The 21,113-nt window shown below is 33.7% G+C and overlaps 2 protein-coding genes and 1 non-coding gene across 4 annotated transcripts in view; 1 reads left to right on the top strand and 2 right to left on the bottom strand.

The window, feature by feature from the left end:
• Window positions 1–1,393: 1,393 nt before the first annotated feature.
• Window positions 1,394–7,787, bottom strand: LOC126725537 (uncharacterized). The gene is made up of 3 exons (XM_050430311.1): window positions 6,937–7,787; window positions 4,927–5,153; window positions 1,394–1,833 (listed from the first exon to the last, which is right to left on the bottom strand). Exons 1-3 carry the CDS (start codon window positions 7,158–7,160, stop codon window positions 1,826–1,828), a joined length of 459 nt encoding a protein of 152 aa, XP_050286268.1. The 5' UTR covers window positions 7,161–7,787; the 3' UTR covers window positions 1,394–1,825.
• Window positions 1,394–21,113, bottom strand: part of LOC126725535 (uncharacterized) — a 40,965-nt gene continuing 21,245 nt past the window's right edge. The window contains exon 5 of one of the 2 annotated variants that reach the window (XM_050430306.1): window positions 1,394–1,545. The gene's annotated coding sequence lies outside the window, so the exon portion shown is untranslated. Of the gene's footprint in view, window positions 1,587–21,113 lie in introns of both variants that reach the window. The other variant, XM_050430305.1, reaches the window with a different exon arrangement.
• Window positions 9,723–9,796, top strand: TRNAR-UCG (transfer RNA arginine (anticodon UCG)). Its single transcript has one exon. It is a non-coding gene; the product is annotated as a tRNA-Arg (tRNA).

Raw genomic sequence — 21,113 nt, 5'->3', positions numbered from 1 at the left:
TAATTCATGTAATATACAACACCTTAAGAAAGTGTTTGTAATATAATAAATCAATGTTCATATCATTTCCTTCAAGATCAAGCTCTTAATTTTAATGATTCATATTTTTTTAGCAAAAACAGTTATTAGGCATGCTTTTTGCTTCTTGCAAAAGTAACAAGAAAGCGTGCTTAAGACATGCTTCATTAAGCAAGCTTTGCTTTGGCCAAGGACTTAGAACTTTATGGTTTTGAGCTTTGAGCTTTGAGCTTTAAAAACACCTAAATGTACTTTTAACAACACTGATTCAAGAAGTTTGCAAAGCACAACCTCACCCTTCGTATCATTCTTAATAATCTAATTCTTTTTATGAGTAGAGTATCCCTGAGATAAAAAACCCAAAGATATTAATTTGAAGACGTCCTACCTTAAAATATGACTTGGAATTGACAATATTCACTGCTATGCATTAAAATGAAGAAATCATATAATATTTGACATATCATAATACCTGTCAAGTAGAATAAGACCAACAACGATGCATCAATAAACCTAAAACTTGGTCAGTTTTTCCTTGTTTTTCTTTTTTTCTTTCTATTTTCTTCTTTAGCTCAGTCATCTTAAACATCTTATCCACACACTTCTGTTTCTTAGCTTGACAGTAGATTAAAAGGAGACAAGATAGATCCAAGCTGATACGATAAGAAACAAAAGCATGGATGACAAACATGGCCACAACACAATTAAGTGAAGCCTTCTAATCTGCTTTGCTCATAAGCAACAAATATCAAAGTATGCACCATTGAAAAGTTTTTTAGTTTGGGTTAAAGACATAATGAAAACAAGAGGGAAGCCATGTTGAAAATGCATCAAGATAGATAGGAAGACGCAAGTTCAAGCAGATGATCCATTAGACAGCTGAACAAAAGGAAAGGAATTATATATGCAACCAAAAAAATTCAAAATAAGGACTAAATTGAGTTCACTTAGGAAAGTTAAGTGGATTTCCAAGATGAGGTGAGAGCAATATGGTGTTTACTTTTGCATGCATTCAGATCTTGAGTTTGCAAGTATGTACGCATGTGGTGGGTGTGTGTGTGCATGTGAGAGAGAGAGAGAGCACTAATGATAAGTTTATTAGATAAACCCTCTAATAAGCTTAAGCAAGAACCAAGAAACAAGCTACTCACTCAAGGTAAGACACCTAGGACAGGTCACTAGCCTCCTAGACCAAGCCCAATGTTGCCTAAGATGGATGTGTTCAAAACCAATAAGTGGTCCAGCTTTAGATGTAATTTGTGAAGTAGGTGAGAAACATGCATCTTATAAGAAATAAAGATCCAGCAATCTAGTGAACTAACCCTATAAAAACATTTAGGCACAATTATTTTTTTTGATAAGTAGTTTAGGCACATTTATCAAAAACTTAACTAATTTCATAGCTGTGATCTGGAAACTCATCCAACTGATCGTCTTAAAGAATAAGAACGAAATAACCTAAGCATATTACATTAAACCAGGAATGATATCAGACACACAATAATCATCACATTTTTCTAAAACTACCTAAAAATTATACATTAAACATTTCGTGATGCTATGCATACCTAGTCTCATATTTCTCATTCTTCCCATCATTTCAACGTCATCTCAAATTTCTTTGGTCATCTTCTGTCATAGCCATCAGAAAAGGAAAGAATCCAAAGGTAAAGGTTTTTTTTTTTTTTTTTTCTCAGCACAGATTAAATTTGGTACTTCATGAGCTTCATCCAGGAGATCCTCCAAAGTACTGAAGAAATAGCCATTACTGAAAATTTGTGCTTGCCTGTCCAGTTTCCCGTATCAGTCAAACATCTGCATGTAAATAGTCTCAAATTAATTCTGCTGATCCTACAGCAGGGGGAAAAAGGACATTCATCCAATTCTTGTAGAAAAATGTAACTTAAGCCAGTGAAGAATTCTATTTCAAGCCATGAGTTTTGCAAACCCAAGAAAAATTATAAAATAAAATGTAAACCAACCAAACTGATAATGCAGTCAATATGTAACTTCTATTGCAGTTTGCAAAAACATGATAATGAAAAATAATGATGCCTCAACAGCCAATCCAACAATCATCATTCGGAGGAAAAACAAAAACCAAAAAAAAAAAAAAAAAAAAAAAAGGTTTCATGATTTGACACTAAAGACTAAAGAGCAACAGAAAACAAAGATTCACATTACAGAACCCAAATATGTCCATCCAAATTGAATCTTAGCTAAGGTGTTAAGTTTTTCAAACAGAATCGACTTCCCAGGGTCTTAAGTTTTCAAAGGCAAGTAAAAAAAACTCACCTAGTGAAATGGGCTACGGTTTGCGCTCCTCTTCATTCTGGAGGTTTAGCTATTAGAAGTTTGAGAAATTTTAATAAAGCCTTGTTTGGAAAATGGTTATGGAGATTTGGGAATGAGCAACAGGCCTTGTGGAGGAGAGTGATAGGGGCAAAGTATGGTTGTGAAGGGGGAGGTTGGTGCTCTCTACCCGTTTCTGGCTCTCATGGAGTGAGTTTGTGGAAGTCTATTAGCCGTGGTTGGCCTTCTTTTGTTCGTCACATCCAATTGAGGTTGGGGCCGGTTTTACTATTAGATTTTGGTAGGAAATTTGGTGTGGGGACACTTCTTTGTGTGTGTGCTATCCGAGACTTTTTCTTTAAGTTGAAATAAGGAGGCCTATGAGCTGATTTGATGAAGTTCCCAAATGATGTTCTTTTCTGGGATCTAAATTTTAGAAGATACAGTGAAGATTGGGAATTGGAATCCTTTTACAGTTTAATGTCTAGAATTTATGGAGCTTCTTTGAGAGGAGTTGGGGACAATAAGATGTGTTGGAAACCTGCTATGGGAAGAGGTTTTGCCATTCATTCTTATTACCAGGTTCTAACAAAAAGTTTCGATCTATCTTTCACTTGGAAGACTATTTGGAAGTCTAAGATCCCTTCTAAAGTTGCTTTTTCTGTTTGGACTGTAGCTTTAGGGAATATTTTGACTATTGATAAAATCTTAGGAAACGGAAGATTTTAATTTTGGATTGGTGTTATATGTATAAAAGAAATGGGGAATCAGTAGACCACCACCTTATCCATTGCCCTATTGCTTTTGATTTGTGGTCTATGGACAATAGTGGAGCTGTTGGCTTGTTGGCAAGGAAAGTTTGGGACGCATCGAAATGCTACTATTTAAATGGCTATGCCCCATTGGTTGATGTGGTGCATTTGGCGGGAGAGGAATAACCAGCATTTTGAGGATTTAGAGAGATCTGTTTCAAATCTTAAACTCTTCTTCCTTAAGACTCTTCTGGATTGGGTTGCAATGTTAGGCTTTCGTTCTTTTTCTTTGGTCCAAGGTTTCATGGACTTTTGTACTTAATGCACTTGATTTGTTTTTGTCCTTGAAGTATACTTCCTGTATACTCAAGTGACACCCATATATTTTTATTACTTATAAAAAAAAAAAAAGTTTTCAAATTAACAATGAAATCTATCTATAAAGCAACAAACCTGTTTTATTTCAAAGCAAGTGGATTTGAAATAAATTAACCTGTTTATTTAAGTGTGTAAGGGACCATCTAAAATAATTAGGTACATAAACCACATGAATGGATTCAATTTTTTTTTTCCCCTTTCAAAAGTGAACCATCAGCATCCCCATTAAAAACCACAAAACAACTTCATTTTCAAGGAATCTTATTCATTCATGAGAACTAATTGAAAACCGCTACTTACAACTAATTAGGTTAAATGAAAGTCTGTCTCAAGTTAATTACAGGGGCTTACTCCCAAAATGGTTGATTAATCTGTTTAAGGAATATATATGAGTTTCCAATTTTACTTTTTTAAAGTGTATTTGAGAATACAATATATACATTTGATAGAAGTCCTATGCATAACACAGGGATGGACTAATGTCTAATGGGAAGTAAATAACCAAAGATTAACTTGCACACAACTCACTCATGGATTCAATCAGATAGAAAAGGTCATAATTTCTTCATATCATTAAGTAGATAAATAAACAAATATCAACCAGCAACTTCTTCTGTGCACATGAAGGGATTTAGAAGAATATCACACTATCAAACCATATTATACCATATCAAAATCAATAATGAAAATGCAAAGCAAGTGAACCATTACACATTCAACAAGTGCTGGAAAGAAATATAACAATGCACCTCAACAATAAATAAAAAACAATAATTTGATGGCTGCTTGAGATCATGAATACAAGCTATGCTCAACCCACAAGGGGTCAACAATTGAAAATCTCCATAAAAGAGAGGGTTGACCGAAAGGGTTAAGCATCAAGAGAACAGGGGGAGATGTGGAAGTTTAATGTTCCATTCCGTCTAACAAGCAATAGTGCCACTGCTCCTGGATTATGGATTTTTTTCCCTTTAATTGGTAATTACACACACACCTAGTGGGTCTTGAACAAACAACCTTACCCTTCACCTTGCTCTTATAAGGAAAGGAGGTGTCATTTGAGCTAAAGCTCACTGCAAATGTCTTGGAATATGTCATGATAAATAAAATCAATATAAAGCATTGCTTTCATCATTTTCCAACCAAAAAATAAAAATTCGAAGTGCAAATGCAAACATTTAAGCATAACTGCTATCATAATCCACACTGTAACGTGCAATCCCCAACAGAGTTATAAAACAGCATGACGCATAACATTGCAAAATATGAAGTTGAATACCAGACCAGAGATTCATCCTCACTAAAAATTAGACGGGCAGCACTGTTTGAAAGGGAACTTTTTCTTTTGGGGGGATAAGGGATAACTAATGTTTGATAGTGAACTATGAAACAGGTACAGATTTAACATAAAACTCTTTCAGCAATAAAACATATAGGGGTGAAGAAAATTTATCTTGAAAAGAACATGTGGAAGAAAATTTCTTACTTGAACGGAATCGTGTAATGGGAATCTCTCGCAGTTCACGTTTAATGCACAGATATTCACCTAGCAAAGCCATCACTGCAACTCCAGTGCCATTCAGAACCCACCATGTTATTGAAGAAGGCCAACCTCCATATATGATGCATATAAAGAGATGGATGATGTACACTGTGGCAGAAAAGTCTAAGCACTTTTTGGCCCTCTCAATCAAATGAAGCATAATGCCAGCTCTGCATAAACAAGAAACATTTGCTCATTAACAAGAGAAGCCACTTCGATTGACCCCCCACCCCCCCCCCCCCCCCCCCAAAAAAAAAAAGGTAATACATATCTAGAAACCATTATTAGGAATAGCCTCTAGACTTACCATTCATATGAACAGTTACATTTTACAATGGTTCCATTATCTAATTCAAGTTAAAATGATCTCAAGTAATAAACTGCATAAAAGACATGTTGTGGAAACACCAGCATAAATAGAGTTTAAAAGTATGGGGCATCTACACAAAGCAGAAAAACAAGTCTAACAATCACATAAATACCACCTGTAAAAGCATGCAACAACAGTCAACAGATAGAAAGTGACCTAGACCATACATTCTCTATGTTGGCAATAAAAATATAGTCTTCATTTATCCTCATGAATAACCCATTTTTATTAACAACAAGCAACTAGAAACCAGCTAATAGTATGCCCACCAAATTTTGGAGACATTATGAGATCAAAGTGAAAACCAGTACAGCTTCTACCACTGATATGAAAGAAGGGGGGGGATCTTTGTTCAAATAGACTAAAATTGGCCAACATCTTTTGGCCAAGAACAGAAGTAGCCACCATCTTTTCTGAGAAGGGTAGCACAAGTCACATCAACCAAAAGGGAAAATCATTAGGATGTCTTGAACTACACATATAAAGACGAGGAAAAATTACCCATGCTCAAATGTTAGAGTGACTCCATTAAGGAGAGCCCTAGATTAGCTTCAAGTTTGAGGATGTCCAATATTAAACAAGACAAGCCCAAATTGGCAACAAGATTACAATGATCACATTGCCATCTTGTGTTAATAATACACAAAAGTATGTAATCAATAGTTAAACAGTTGAACTCAAAAGAATGAAGCACAAACGTTAAAGGTCAAAATCAAAGGTTTGAGGGCAAGAAAAACTGATTGTTAAAATGAGATATGAAAAGGAGGAATGGTAAAAACAGCTGACCATGAAAACCCATAGTCACCATACTTGGGAATTAAGAGGATATTGCCCAAAGACTTCAAAAGTGCAATGTATAAAATTATATATTTGTCATTGGTATACGTGCAGTAGATGAATGCTTAACAATAGACTTTAAATGACAACCACAAACAACCCTATAACCAACCTTTTGCACACTAAAGTAATTGAAAGAAAACAACAAGCCTTAGTCCCAAATTTCTGGGTCAGTTATGTATCCTCAACAGATTAGATAGGGTCAGCCACATGTATTCTTTCTTTGATTCTATCCTATTTGAAGTCTTTTTGTTTTTTTTTGATAAGTTATTCTATCTAAAGTCATATTCTCTGTTAAAGTAATTGAAAGACATGTTTCTAAAATAAATACACCTACGTGAGGATGTTTAACTGGGAGGTTACTGGATACAAGACAAATCAGAAACCAAAAACAAAAAATAAATACTTAGGAAAATACGAGAAGGACAGCTTGGTGCTTAATTAAGAGGAATAACCGAAGTGGAATCATATACTTCATCACAATTAATAAAGGTTTAGTAACAACATCATCGTATCTGTATCATACCATGAATTAAAACTCACACAAACTTGAGTTGGACAGTAAAAGGCAGGAGATAGATCATAGAACTCTACAAATATTTCTAATTTCTCATAATTCAGAAATGTAGTGCTGAGTACAAATATGAACTTAGATTCACATCTAAGCCACATACATCAAAACCAAACAATATAAGAAATGAAATTACAAATTAAAAAAAAAAAAAAAAGTGAAATGGAATTCTCACCCTGCAAGAGAGCTCAGCAAAAACGAAGCAATGACACACCAACCTGTCACGGTAGAGGTAGTGACAGCAGCATAATCAAAGAAATACACAAGGCTCATCCGAGACACTCGAGTCCCGACTAGAAATGTCAAGAATACTCCTAGAGAGAGATAGTATAAGCATTGAAGGCAAAGAATTTGGGCAACAATAAGCCAAGGGTCCCATGCCGCTGTACCATAGAACATGACTACAATAACCTCTTCCCAGACACCCAAAACCACCCTCCAAATCTCCAAAGTCACAAAATTTTGCTTCTTTTAACCCAATTCCTTGAAACCCAATTCTCAAAAACTCAAAATAATCAAAGACATACACTTTAAACTCATAATTCTGAACTCCAAACTACTTTCCAAAGAAAACCCAGTTCTTCAATAACAAAATTCAACACCCAAATCAATCTAATTCCAATAAGGTTCTCAATCTTCCTCCTATACTCAAACCCATGTGTCTTATGGATTCGGATCTGAAACTAGCCTATATAAATCTGAAAACTTTTTCCCAGAAAAAAAAATATATATATATAATACCAGTTGCTGAAGCAAATCCTAGTTTTTCTTACAGATTGTAATGAAACTCAGATTTGAATTACAATCCAATTCCTTAAGACTAAACAAAGAAGAAGAAGTAAAAAGCTGATCGTTTGAGATGCGTTGAGAGAGTGAGAGAGAACAAAGAATAGAGCTTTTTGGAGTTTGGAGAGAGAGAGAGAGTTGTTTCTTTCTCGTTGATGAGTTTCGCTTGTTGTTGGAAAACCATGCGTTGAGCTACAAATTACAGAAGCCCGTACGCAAACACACGAGCCCAAGAAAAAAAGAAAGGAAAAAATAAAAATAAATAAAAATTTCCTATATATATTTTGGAGGTCTCTTTTTATTATTTTAGATATAGTACAGTTTAAAATTTTAAATCACATTCAAAAACAAATCACATTTAAATCTTATCTTATCTTTTAAATTTGATTTCAGATTAAAACTTATTTACTAATTGAGATTGTTTTCTTAGTCTCAAATCAAATCCTGAATCTTTTAGATTATACTATTTTAAATTCTGAATTTTTAAATTTAACTTGGAGATTGTTCTTAAAAAAAAAAAAAAAAAAAAATTAACCCCTTAAAAAAATTAACAATTTAAGAAATGTTAGGGACACACACATTCCCACATCCTAATCCACACAATGCTTATATGTCAACTTTTGATTGAATTTCAACACTTTCATATAGTCCACTACATGTACTTGAAAATGATAAAATTCAATCAAAAGTTGACATATAAACAAAGTGTGAGAATGAGTGTATCCTTAATTCCATACTAAGCCAAATTAAAGTTCAATTTCAAACTAAACCAAATTATAGGTTTAATTTGTAACAGTTCCACTTTTAATATATATATAACAATATGAAACTTTAGAATCTAATTGAAAACTTTTGAAATACAAAATATTAAATTTAAAATGTAATTTACCTTTTCCCTTTTTTATACCAACCTTTTCACATGCCAAAGTTGTCTTATGTAACTAGCATTTGAGATATTCCTTGGGTGTTTTGCCTTCTAGAGGAGATTTTTAGGTCCCCTTTCCACATGTAATCTCTCATTTTTTATTGAATATACTCACTCAATTAGCATTTAGCCATATACATGTGTGTGAGAGAGAGAGAGGTCCATTTTTGTTCATATATTGAGAGAAATATTATTGAGCAAAAAATATTGAGAGAAATATTACATGCATCTATATATAGGAAAACACTTTTTTTTTTATAAGCACATCTTTTCGAGGAAAAAAAAATCATGTTTTAAAGTTTTAATATAGATCATAGTATGTGAATATGTTCAGAAGATACTAAAAGAAATTATTAAAAAAAAATAATGAAAAAAATAGAACATGTCACTAACCACTTCGTGCACCCAAAAAGGGAAAATAAAAAATTTAAAAGCAATTTCCTATTTTGGTACTAATAGCTAGAAAAAGAATTTGAAGATCTTAAAAAAAAAAAATGTTATGTCTATACTATTTTCATTACATTTTCATAACAAATTTTAAATGGCAAGTTGTTACTGGCTGTTATTAGGCATATCACTTCTCTAAAAAAAAAAAATTTTTTTTAAAAAGCATAATTTTGATTTGTAAAGATTTTTATAGGAAGTCTATTAAAATTTTTGCTTGCTATTTTTTTTTTTTTTTTTTTTTTTTTTTTGGGAAACTGCTTGCTATTCAAATACATGTATAGTTACAACTTACAAATGGAAAAAATGTATATTTAAAGTTGAAAACTAAAAACAAAGTGAATCCTATGAGTGATTTGGTGCATCTATCCTAATCAATGTTGTTAGGACTAAAGTCTAACACAATAAACCTGCCACATGATTGAAAATCTATACTCATGTTTGTTATACTAGATTAATCAGTCAATTTTTGTTATAATTTCCGAAAGCAACATGCCAACATCAAAGAATACATTCTAGTTATCTTCAAATTCAACCGCGTCTATGTCCTTAACACACTAACTATCACTTATTTCCCCCATTAAATTTGGTGTACAACCCAGATTATTCATTTCTAGATTGAGAACTTGTAAATTGCAATGATTTCCTACTCTATATATATATATATATATATATATAGAGGTCGATATGATTTTTCTTTTCCTTTTTTCTTTTTTCTTCTTGTTTTTTTTACTTTTTATCGTTTTATAATAAACCGAAAGTGACATTGTGTATGTATATAATTTTATAGGACAACCAACCAAAGTGACCGCATAGCGCAGTGGATTAGCGCGTTTGACTTCGGATCAAAAGGTCGTGGGTTCGACTCCCACTGTGGTCGAGATTCATTGTTACTTTTTTTCTTTCTTTTTTTTGGTCTATATGATTCTTTTCCCGTTTTTTCGTCTACTAAAATATAGTAGTAATTTTGAATTTCAAGTAGCACTATAGCAGTAGATATTATTTTTCTCTGAAGGAAACCCTGTTCTCCTCTTCAAATTAGCTTCTCGAACTATGAAACTTTGAGAGCCAATTGCACTTCAAAGTTCATGCCTCTAACAAATACTTACAGCTATGTTTTATTTGCTAGTTTCCATCACACAATACTCAGTTTTATTACATCTCATTTTTTCAAATTTTGTGTACTCAACCCAAAGTTGCTTTATTTGGGTTAGTTTTCATAACTCAATACCCAAAAAAATGAGTTTGAGTTGTGGAAACTAAGAACAAATTTTTCTTGTTTTTGGATGATGAGTTATGAATTACCATAGCATTTTTTTGTAAAATGTTACACATGCAAGAGACCCAGCTCAGTGTCATGTCTCATCAAATCAGACTACACTTTCTCACTAATGGCTCTTTCAATTGGATTTAACTCACAAAACCCATTATCATTTCTACAATTTTAACCCCCAAAAACATAATAATCCAACTCAAGAATTCAATTTGCCTATTGCTTATCACATTATTTTGACATGACTTTGAGTGAAGGACTGATTCGGTACAAAACTATTTCAAATGGGAGATGTGTGTGGAACGATTAAAAATAATTAAAAATAAAAATTTTTAAGGAATAAGACAATCACACCAAGCAATGTAAGGATAAAAACCTAGGAATTAGCATAGCATCAAGCCATTAGAAAGTTGTTTGAAGTCAGAAGCAAGTACTGGAATCAGATTCCCAACCACATTTTATTAATCAATGATCAATCTATTTACAATAGTTAATTTTGGGCCTTTATAGTGTTCATAAATCATATTAACGAACCAGTAAAGAATAAAAATAACTCAAACTCGTAACCAATTACATTAAATAAATAAATCCTAAAAAAGTCTCAGGATCAACCACTATTAGTTACAATCGATTAGATCAAAAAATATGGTGTAGGCACCAAGGATCCATTCCCTTTGATTGAACTAAAATCAACATATTGACACAATGTGACAATTGTAATCTAATGTTCGGTTAAGTTGTCCTTATAGACTTTCTAAAAGGACACGGGTATGACGACACAAAATATTTCTAAAAAATTATAGCATGAAACGGCTAGTATGAAGGGAATCCAGGACGAGCTGGCTGCGGTGGAATCATTCAGAATGAGCATGGAGATTGGCTTGGAGGGTTCTCTAGGAGCATCGGGATTACTTCTAGTTTTATTGCGGAGCTTTGGGCGCTTCAAGACGGCCTTAACATGTGTCTTAATATGCATTTTCTTGCTGTTGATGTGCAGAAAAAGTGCAGATTGATGCAGGAGCTATTGTTGAAGCTGTTTGTAATTCTTCTTATGCTAATCAGGTTGTTATGCCTATTGTTGATGACTGCAGGCAGCTGATTTCCCAGCTACCCCAAGTGCGGATCGGACATTGCTATCGTGAAGCAAATTATTGTGCTGATTTTTTAGCTAGAACAGGTGCCATGCAAGCTAGTGGTTTCATTTTGTATCAAGACCCGCCTGTGGGTCTGATTGAGCTTATAAGATTGGACAAAGATGGAATGTTTTGTAACAGGGTTATCCCTGATCCTGATGCTCTTTAGTAGTTTTTTTTTAATGAATTTCCTTCTTACCAAAAAAAAAAAAAAAAAAAACACAGATATGACACGGATACGATACACTAAATGAAATGTTTGTGCTTTCTAATAGATAGCCATAAAATTTTAACATTACTAGACATTCCCTCATATTTCTTTTTTACTTTTGATTAGTTGGAGGATGCGAACTTAATGATATGGTTCTATGAATTGACTAGGAGTTTCATTTTTAAAGGGCGCATAGCAGTTTTTGGAAACTTTGGTCGGAATGAAGATTTTACAAGTCAGTCATATGGCCATTTTTATTATCTTTGGAGTTAAAAGTTTCATTATAAACAATGCTCACAAAACTTTGGGGTCAAAAAATAACTATGCTATCTGAGAGTCATTCATTTGACAAAGTACTTTAGGAACTAGTAAAATTGCTCAATCAACAAGTTAAGGAGAGAGCACTATTAGTATTAAATGTCAAAGTAACCCAGGTACTACAGAACAAGGAAGTCATTTTTGTTATCAAAAAAAAGGAAGTCATTTTGTTTCGTACTTCAGTGACAGTTTAGTTAGTTCTTTAGACATTTTAATATCATCCAAGAAAACGTTTGCACCGGGGGTTTCTCAAACCAATTGCAGATTATTCTATACCCTAGTGCACAGTGCAAATTTTTTAAACACCCATATACCGAGTATATATGTTCATGTTATATAGATTAATAAATAAATAAAATAAACCAAGCAGACAAACAAAAGCTAGACTTGATTAGAAGACTAACAAATTGCCAGAAAAATGCAATTTGGAAAGATTTTGGTTAAAAATAAAATAATTTGGAAAAGTTTTGGGGTTGATATTGTATTTTAGAAAATTTTTGGGTCAAAATATAATTTTACAAAAGTGTAAGGGTTAAAATGTGATTTGAAAAGTGAATAGGGTCAAAGTTTAATTTTTGTGAATCAGATGGCATCTTCGTAATTTTATAAAATTGTTGGGTTAAAAAAATGTAATTCTTTAAAAATTGGAGGGTTAGAATTTTCAAATTTTCTAAAACTAAATTCAATAAATGGTTCAATCAAAATATATCCAAAAAAACTAAAGACCAAAAGGCACATGAATAGTAAATTATCTTTGTTCATATCTTTTTTATATGTAAACAAAATACAGAATAATTTATGTAATATACAACACCTTAAGAAAGTGTTTGTATAATAATAAATCAATGGTCATATCATTTCCTTCAAGATCAAGCTCTTAATTTTAATGATTCTTTTTTTTTTTCTTTTATGCAGAAAGAGTTGAAAAAAAAAAAAATAGCTATTAGGCATGCTCTTTGCTTCTTGAAAAAGCAACAGGAAAGCTAATTTTTAATTAGTTTGCAACACTGATTCAAGAAGTTTGCAATGCACAACCTCACCTTTCGTATCATTCTTAATAATCTAATTTTTTTAGGAGTAGAGTATCCCTTGAGATAAAACCATAGATATTAATTTGAAGATTTCCAACCTTAAAATATGACCCTGAACTGAAAATATCCACTGCTATCCATTACAATGAAGAAATCATATAATACTTAACATATCATAATACCTGTCAAGTAGAATAAGATCCACACATGGGGTAACAAGATCAACAACGATACATCAATAAGCCTAAAACTTGGTCAGTTTTTCCTTGTTTTTCTTTTCTCTCTATTTTCTTCTTTAGTTGGGTCATCTTAAACATCTTATCCACACACTTAGCTTGACAGTAGATTAAAAGAGACAAGATGGATCCAAGCTGATAGGAAAAGAAACAAAAGCATGGATGACAAACATGGCCACAACTGTTAACACGATTTGGTGAAGCCTTCTAATCTGGTTTGCTCATGAGCAACAAATATCAAAGTATGCACGATTGAAATGTTTTTTAGTTTGGGTTAAAGACATCATGAAAACAAGAGGGAAGCCATGTTGAAATGCATCAAGATAGCGAGGAAGACGCAAGTTCAAGCAGATGATCCATTAGACAGCTGAACAGAAGGAAAGGAATTACATATGCAACCAAAAAAATTCAAAATAAGGACTTAATTGAGTTCACTTAGGAAAGTAAAGTGGATTTCCAAGATGAAGTGAGAGCAATATGGGGTTTACTTTTGCATGCATTCAGATCTTGAGTTTGCAAGTATGTCACATGTGGTGGGTGTCACGACCCAAATCCATGAAACATGAATTTAGATGCATGACCAACTTGCTATTCTTACATAACTCAATAAACATAATTAATTTCTAAAGTTCAATAAACTCCAAATAAACAATGCTCTTAATAAACCTCTTACAATACTAAAATCCACAATTTAGAATTAATCTCCAAATACTGTAAAATCTTAAGTAAAATAAAAATAACTAAAAATCTTTTAGGGCTTCAAGCATTATTGACGTCGCCTAAAAAACTCTCACACTCTACCTTGCACCTTACAAAGAGATCCAAAGTTTCTGTCTCCCAATTAAACTTTAATCTGAAAATTGTAATTGATGGGATAAGCCACACATCTAGTAAGTAATTATACACAATACACAACAAAATAGAGTCAAGCAAATCATGAGTATTTTGATTTCACAAATTCACTCAATGGTATCAAATATAGTTTTCCAAAACATATAATAAATCATTTAATACATATGTAATCAAATCTTAAAATCATTCGAAAACACATACAAATAATTGACCAGAGCACATTGTCACATATACACATATCACATATTCTTACTTACAATCCTGTAAGCGGATACCAACATCTAACCCCTGCTGGTGAGGAATCAACACTTATTCTAACATACAACCCTGTGAGCGGACTTACACATATATCTGATCAATTCTAAAAACACTTATTTTGAGTCACATGTCACAAAAGCAAAATTTATACAAAATAGAATAATTTACTTAATATGAACAATTATTCCAAATATAGAGACATATCGAATATCACAATATTGAATTGAAATATAAATCAAAGGATGCTTGACTCTCCTAAGGAATAATAGGAACTGAGGAGTTTATGTAAGTATTTTTAAATTCTTGAATAAGTCTGAAAACTCAATTTGCTAAAAGAAGCGTTTTAAATACCATTTGGAAAATAGAAATATGAATTTGAAATCACTTGGTTTTAAACAAATTTAAAGATCAAGAACCTTTTTAGAAAACTTACTTTGAAACTCAATTATTTTCTAAAAATAGTTTAGTTTAGAAATCATCTTTTAAATGAGATTCGGACATTCAAAACATTATTTACAATTTGAAGTTTCTCTTTAAAACATTATTTAAAAGTCGAAGTTTTTTTTTCAATGATGTAAAAATGCTTTTGATAAACTTTAGAAAATGTATGCTTAAAAAAATAACTTTTGAAAACCTTTGACTTCTAGGAACCTAATAAACAAAATTGTGCATATTATGCATAATTACTTACAGCACTTGAATCACTCTAAAAGTCCAGTCAAAACACCCTCTAAAAAGTCTCAAAACACTCTTATAGAACCTATAATTAATCATGAAAATTACTTAATATCCTCCACAAAATATAAAGCTTATCGAATTATACAAACTGACTCACTAGGAAAATACTTTGCGGGACTAAATGATAACACTGATGCAAAGCATCTCTACCCAAAAATATGTTTCCTTGAATTTATAAAAACTCAGAGGCAGCAGCCAATCCTTTAGGATTTAATATATGTCCTAAACAGAAAGTAAAACCTTAACAATGAATTAGGCTCTATAACATGACTTTGTTCTAAAATACACGTGGTACCCGAACCTACAAGTGTGGCTTTCCTCGACAAGTGACTTGGGTTCCCAATTTATTTGTTAGTGGGTTTCCTAACAATCCTATGGATAATGGCTTTAAACACGACCTAGACAGCCCAATTTCTGTTATCTTTGTGAGTTTTGAACCAACACCCTTTTCCTCTCTGATTGTTCTTCCCCCTTTCTCACTCTCACTCTCTATTTTTTCTTTCTCACCCTCTTTCCCCAGTTTTTCCAACCAACCCAATTGTTTGGCCTCACTCTCCTTATATAGTCTCTCCACTATAGGGTTCAAATCATTACTTTTTCACCAATTTCCATACAATCCCACTTCTACCCAAAATCCCAAGAAACAATCATGCCTTCTGAAGCTGGAAAGCACCGACGTGGCTACAGGGGTGCCGCACCGGCATTCAACGCGACCCGATGCGGGGTGCGGCGGGCAACGCCGCCACCCGCACATCGATGCCACATCGATTTTTTTGTTTTTTGTTTCCCAATACACGCCGAATCGGGTCGATTCATGCCAATTCGGGTCATATCGGCCGAAACCGCCAAAGCAGGCCGATTTAGGTACGGCGTTGATACCGACTGATTCAGGCTGAAATTCAAGTTATAAAAAATAATAAAAAGGTGCAAAATGCACCGTTTGAAAAAAGCTTTAAACCAAAAAAACCCTAAACTCTCTCATTCATTCTTTTTCTTAATCTTTGCTCTTGACTCTCTGCTCTCAGTCTCCCCTCTCTACTCTCCGTCTCCCCTCTCTTTCACAAACTCAGACTCAATCCCTAAGACACAATCTCAAAGTCTCACAACCTCTCCCTAAGACACAATCACTCTATTCTTTGCATCTCTCAATCTCAAATCTCCACCATCACTCAGTTTCAACTTTCAAGCTCACTGACCCAACTCTAAACTCAAGTATCAAAGCATTCATTCTCAATTTCCCACCCTCCATTATACTCTCACATGCTCTATTACTCATTGTGATTTGGTTTTTTTTTTTAATTTTTTTTTTAAAATTTAGATAAGCTACCTGTAATGTTGTGAGTTGTGACTTGGGTTTGATTTTTTATTTAGTTATTATATATTTGTCAAATTATTTGTAGGTTAAATTGAAATTATTGAATTTGCAATGGATGAAGTTATTAGCACAGAAACTTCACCTTCATTAGATGAAGAAGTGCCAAATGCTGAAGCTCCTCTTTGGCAATATGTGACTAAATTGGAAAAACCACCTAGTTCTACTTCTAAATCAGGTGGAAACACACAATTTAAGTGCAACTATTGTGGTGGAATTTTTTTGGGATCCTATTCTAGGATTAAGGCTCATTTGTTAAAAATTAGTAATAAAGGTATTAGAGCATGCATTAAAGTGACAGCAAACCATATATTGGAAATGCAGAGAATGCATTATCAGGTTGAGAGTGAATTAAGGGTGGTGAAAGTTGAGTTTGCTGCATTTTCAGGAGGGAGGTTTCCTTCACCAAATGCCTTGACAGATAGGTGGGCCTTAAAACCTTGGGTTTGGTGGCAATACCATGACTCCTCATTTCCAAATCTTCAAACCCTTGCCCTTAAACTTCTTGTACAACCTTGTTCATCCTCATGTGCTGAGAGGAATTGGAGCACATACAAATTCATTCATTCTTTAAAAAGAAACAAAATGGCTCCTACACGTGTTGAGGATTTGGTATATGTGCATTCTAATCTTTGACTCTTCTCAAGGTGCAATGAGGAGTACGTAAATGCAGCAACAAAGATGTGGAATATTGTACGAGACTCTTGGAATAACAGTGACATACATGGAGGAGTTGAAATTCTTAAGAATGCCACCTTTACACTTGATGAGCCAAAGTTGGAGGCCATGGTTATTGGGAATGGGAATGCTAGCACTAGTGTTACTACTAGTGAAAGTGAAGTTCAAAGTGAAGCTATTGATCTTAATGATAATGATGAAGGTTGTATTTGATTGTTGTTGAGGACTCTTTTTTCGCCCCACATGGCACTTCTTCATTGGCAACCCACACCACATCAACATATTATTGATTTTTTGGGTAAATCTCTTTAAAGCCCAAAATAAACTCATATCTCATGGATTGGGCTCACATGGCCCACAAGATCCTTACTTCAAGAGGCGGATTCATGGTCCATAATTCCTCTTCATCAATTGGGATCACAACCCCATGACATCATCAACATCAACATATAGATTGTGCTCAAGCAATGAATCAAAACTCATGGCCCATATTATCTCTCTCACACTCATGGCAAACGGCTTCTTCAACAAAAACCCATATTTACACAAAATGACAACAAAACTCAAGGTATGTCATCTCATCTTCGACTTATGATTCAAGCTCATAAGTCTCTTTAGGGAAACTTTGGAAGTCGTGGTTTGGAGGGCCAATAGATATGTTCAGTAACGCTCCAGCAGTTTAAAATTGATAAAAGAAACATGTTGCTTAGCATGTCTTCTCCAACTCCCTAAACTCTTATGAGTCTATGTGTAGCGGGTAACATATGGTAAGCATCTCTTATCACATAGCACTTAAAATGATAAAATTCCCCATTGCTCTTTTCCTAAAACTTAACATTCATCATATAACAAATACTCAATATCTCCAGCCATCTAAATGCTGAACAAATAGCTATTCATTAAATCTCCAACTGTTCCTATACAAATTCATAAACTTCATTATATTATTCTACATAAACTAAATTATTACTTACAGCTAAAATCTAACTCAAACACATGGCCTAATCTAATTGGCTATCTTTAATCTCCAAATATATAAAATATTCCTGATATCTCCAATATCCAGCTACTGTCTATCATAATTAGACCAAATATATCTCTGCGAACTGCCAGGGCAGAGCATTAAATACTATTCTTGCTCGTCAAGATTAAGTCACAACACAATAAGACTTTAACTAAATCTCTAAAGCTTCATTAACTTTCAACCAATCATTCTATTACTTATTAAAAACGTGTTGTAATAGAACCTTGGACCAAAAACACAAACACCCAAAAAAGGAAACATTTTCAGCAGAACACCAGCAGTGTGCTCAACACTTGACACTTGGCTGGAAGTGACATCATTAGCCTTTTAATGCTCAAATCCCAGCAGCCAGCTACTATACCCAAAATAGCAAGATACCTTAAAAGAGATCCTACCATTTTCAACCCAATCCATGAAATAAATGTTGAATGTCATCTCTAGCAATTTGAAATCACCCAGCTGACCTCATTTGCTTCTACCCAAAGCAACAACTATATTATGACAACTGTGATAGCTATTTTATGACAGCTATGACAACTTTTCCTAACAGTTGGGACAACATTTTCAGAACAACTGTGACAGCTAACTCAACAACTTGAGCATAACTGATTTTTACTCATTTGGCTAAAAACCAAAACCAACTAAAGTAACTATCTCTTTCTTACTAAAATACTTTCCTATCTGCTGCTCTTTCTCCAGCAACTCTTACCCAAAACAGCAAGAACACCTTAAACCTAAACATACCATTTTCGGCCAAATCTTAGGATGGATTTTCTGAAGATTCATTGCTAGTTGGGACAAATTTTGACTAAGATTATTTGCTAAATACCCCCATAAACTCAGCTATAAATAGAACCCTTCATCAACACCTCAAGGGGACACCAATAGAGAAGAACACTCTCATATACTTCTCTCTCCTTCTAATAATATTCTTAAACTCTTAATAAAGTTCTGAGCTTCTGAGTTTTTAGTTTCCAAATTAGGAACTAAACTCTTTAACCCTTAGCTCATAAATGCCCTTCATAAGCCCTCACACATCCTCCAGCAGAAAATTCCAGCAGCATTACTAAACACATTACAACACCATTACTCTTCTCATACTCATTCTGTCATTCCCCATGTTTAGAAAATACATCTATCTTACTGCTCCTATCTCCAAATACCTAAACACATCTCCATACTCTTCTCTTACAAAATCTTTTCTCTTTGAAAGTAACCTCTACAACTTCTCCAGCAATTATAATCTCATATTTTCATTATCTTTAACCTCCATACCTCTCATACTTCCACAAATACTATATCCCACAAAACATCTATATCTTTTACCATCTCCACACTACTCAAAAGATATCAAACAATCATACTAAAAGCCCTTCTCATGGAAGGCATAAATTTCTAATGCTAAAGCCCTTCTCTTAGAAGGCACCAAGATCTTTTATCAAAGCCCTTCTCTTAGAAGGCACAAATCTATCTTACATGAAGCCCCTTTTCTTAGAAGGCACAAATTACATCTTATAAAAGCCCTTCCTATGGAAGGCAACACTATTCATAACTTCACAACAACTAAAAGAGCATTTTCAAGGGGAAAACTCATTTAAAATGCATGATAAGAGGGGGCAACCTTAACCAGCCTCAACACATAGCTGGACACACTCTTTCTCCCTCCAGTTGCACCCATTTTTCCCCTTCAATATTGAAGTTATCATGGCAAACTGCCTCTCTACCGCTGGAGTCATTCTACTGGAATGCTGTCAACTCACTAATACTATACAACTGGAGCTGCAAACCATCAAAGATAAGTGACTCTGCTTCCTTATCTTTAAATTTACATCATTGAGTATATGATTACTTCACCTTTAAATACATATTACTTTATTCCAACTACTATTACAACTATTAATCAAAGCTTAAACTCATTTAAATGCATGATAAGAGGGGCAAGCTTAACCAGCCTCTACACACAGTAAGACATACTCTATCTCCCTCCAGTTGCACCCATTTTTCCCTTTCAATATTGAAGTTATCATGGCAAACTGTCTCTCTATCACTGGAGTCATTCTACTAGAATACTATCAGCTCACTAATGCTATGCAACTTAAGCTATAAACCATACAAAGATAAGTGACTTTGCTTTCATATCTTTAAATATACATCATTGAGTACATGATTACTTCACATTTAAATACATATTACTTCATTTCAGCTACTATTATAACTATTAATCAAAGCTATTATATCAAACGCATATAATATATTTATCCATTATCATAATTCTTAGACTTTGGCATTAATGGTTTTGTAGGCTTAAAATACGCCGATAGCTATTGGACCACGTGGCCCAATGTTAAGTTCCGAACGCAACTCCCCAAACACAACCCGAGCCTAGCAAAGTAACTAATCTAGCAGATAACACGTGGCCGAGCAACCGAAAAAAGCCCCAGAACAATTGCCTTGTTGATTATCTTTTATTTTGTTTTAGTTTCAAACTTGTAGGTTGTATACTAATTTCCAAACATCTTGGAATGTTTTAGTTTCAAACTTGTGGGTTGTATTTAATTTATGAACATTATGTTTTAATTATTTTCTACTATTGTTCTTAAATTTGGTATATATTTATATAATGTGAAAAAGTATGCTTAGCAATATATAAAAAATATAAATAAAAATATTTTTAATAATTTTTTAATCGCCGCACCCCGCCACACCCGCAGCCTATTTTTTCAAAAATTGCCAAGTCCCGCACCTAAATTCGGAAACACACCCATGCTTCATAGTTTTGAAGATTCTCTTGAAACTTGTTCCAAATACCAAATGGTGTTCAACAACAAACTCCCCAAAGGCATTGACAATACTCGAGAGCCGATCTAAATTTAATCATTTCATCGTCAATTTCCCACTATCTCATCGGTCAGTAGTGGGCCAAACACTATGGGATTCCCCCAAGCAATAATTTCTGAGCCCTAACATACATATAGTTGGGCTTGGCTCATTCCAACAGGGTTTGGGCCCACTTCCATCTTCTAGGCTGGCCTTGACTACTCAGGCTGATCTTGGGCCTAAGTTAAGTGGGCCA

The sequence above is a fragment of the Quercus robur genome, chromosome 5, assembly GCF_932294415.1.
Source record: "Quercus robur chromosome 5, dhQueRobu3.1, whole genome shotgun sequence".
NCBI lineage: Eukaryota > Viridiplantae > Streptophyta > Magnoliopsida > Fagales > Fagaceae > Quercus > Quercus robur.
Note: the sequence above shows the minus strand (reverse complement) of the source record. Positions and strands in the feature narration are given on the sequence as shown.

Bases quoted from the DNA above. Each gene is read 5' to 3' on its own strand.
- LOC126725537 (XM_050430311.1), bottom strand. From the start codon at position 7,160: ATGTTCTATGGTACAGCGGCATGGGACCCTTGGCTTATTGTTGCCCAA. The intron at 5,154-6,936 runs GTGAGAATTCCA...TTGTTTATGCAG, and splicing joins TTGCTGAGCTCTCTTGCAGG to AGCTGGCATTATGCTTCATT.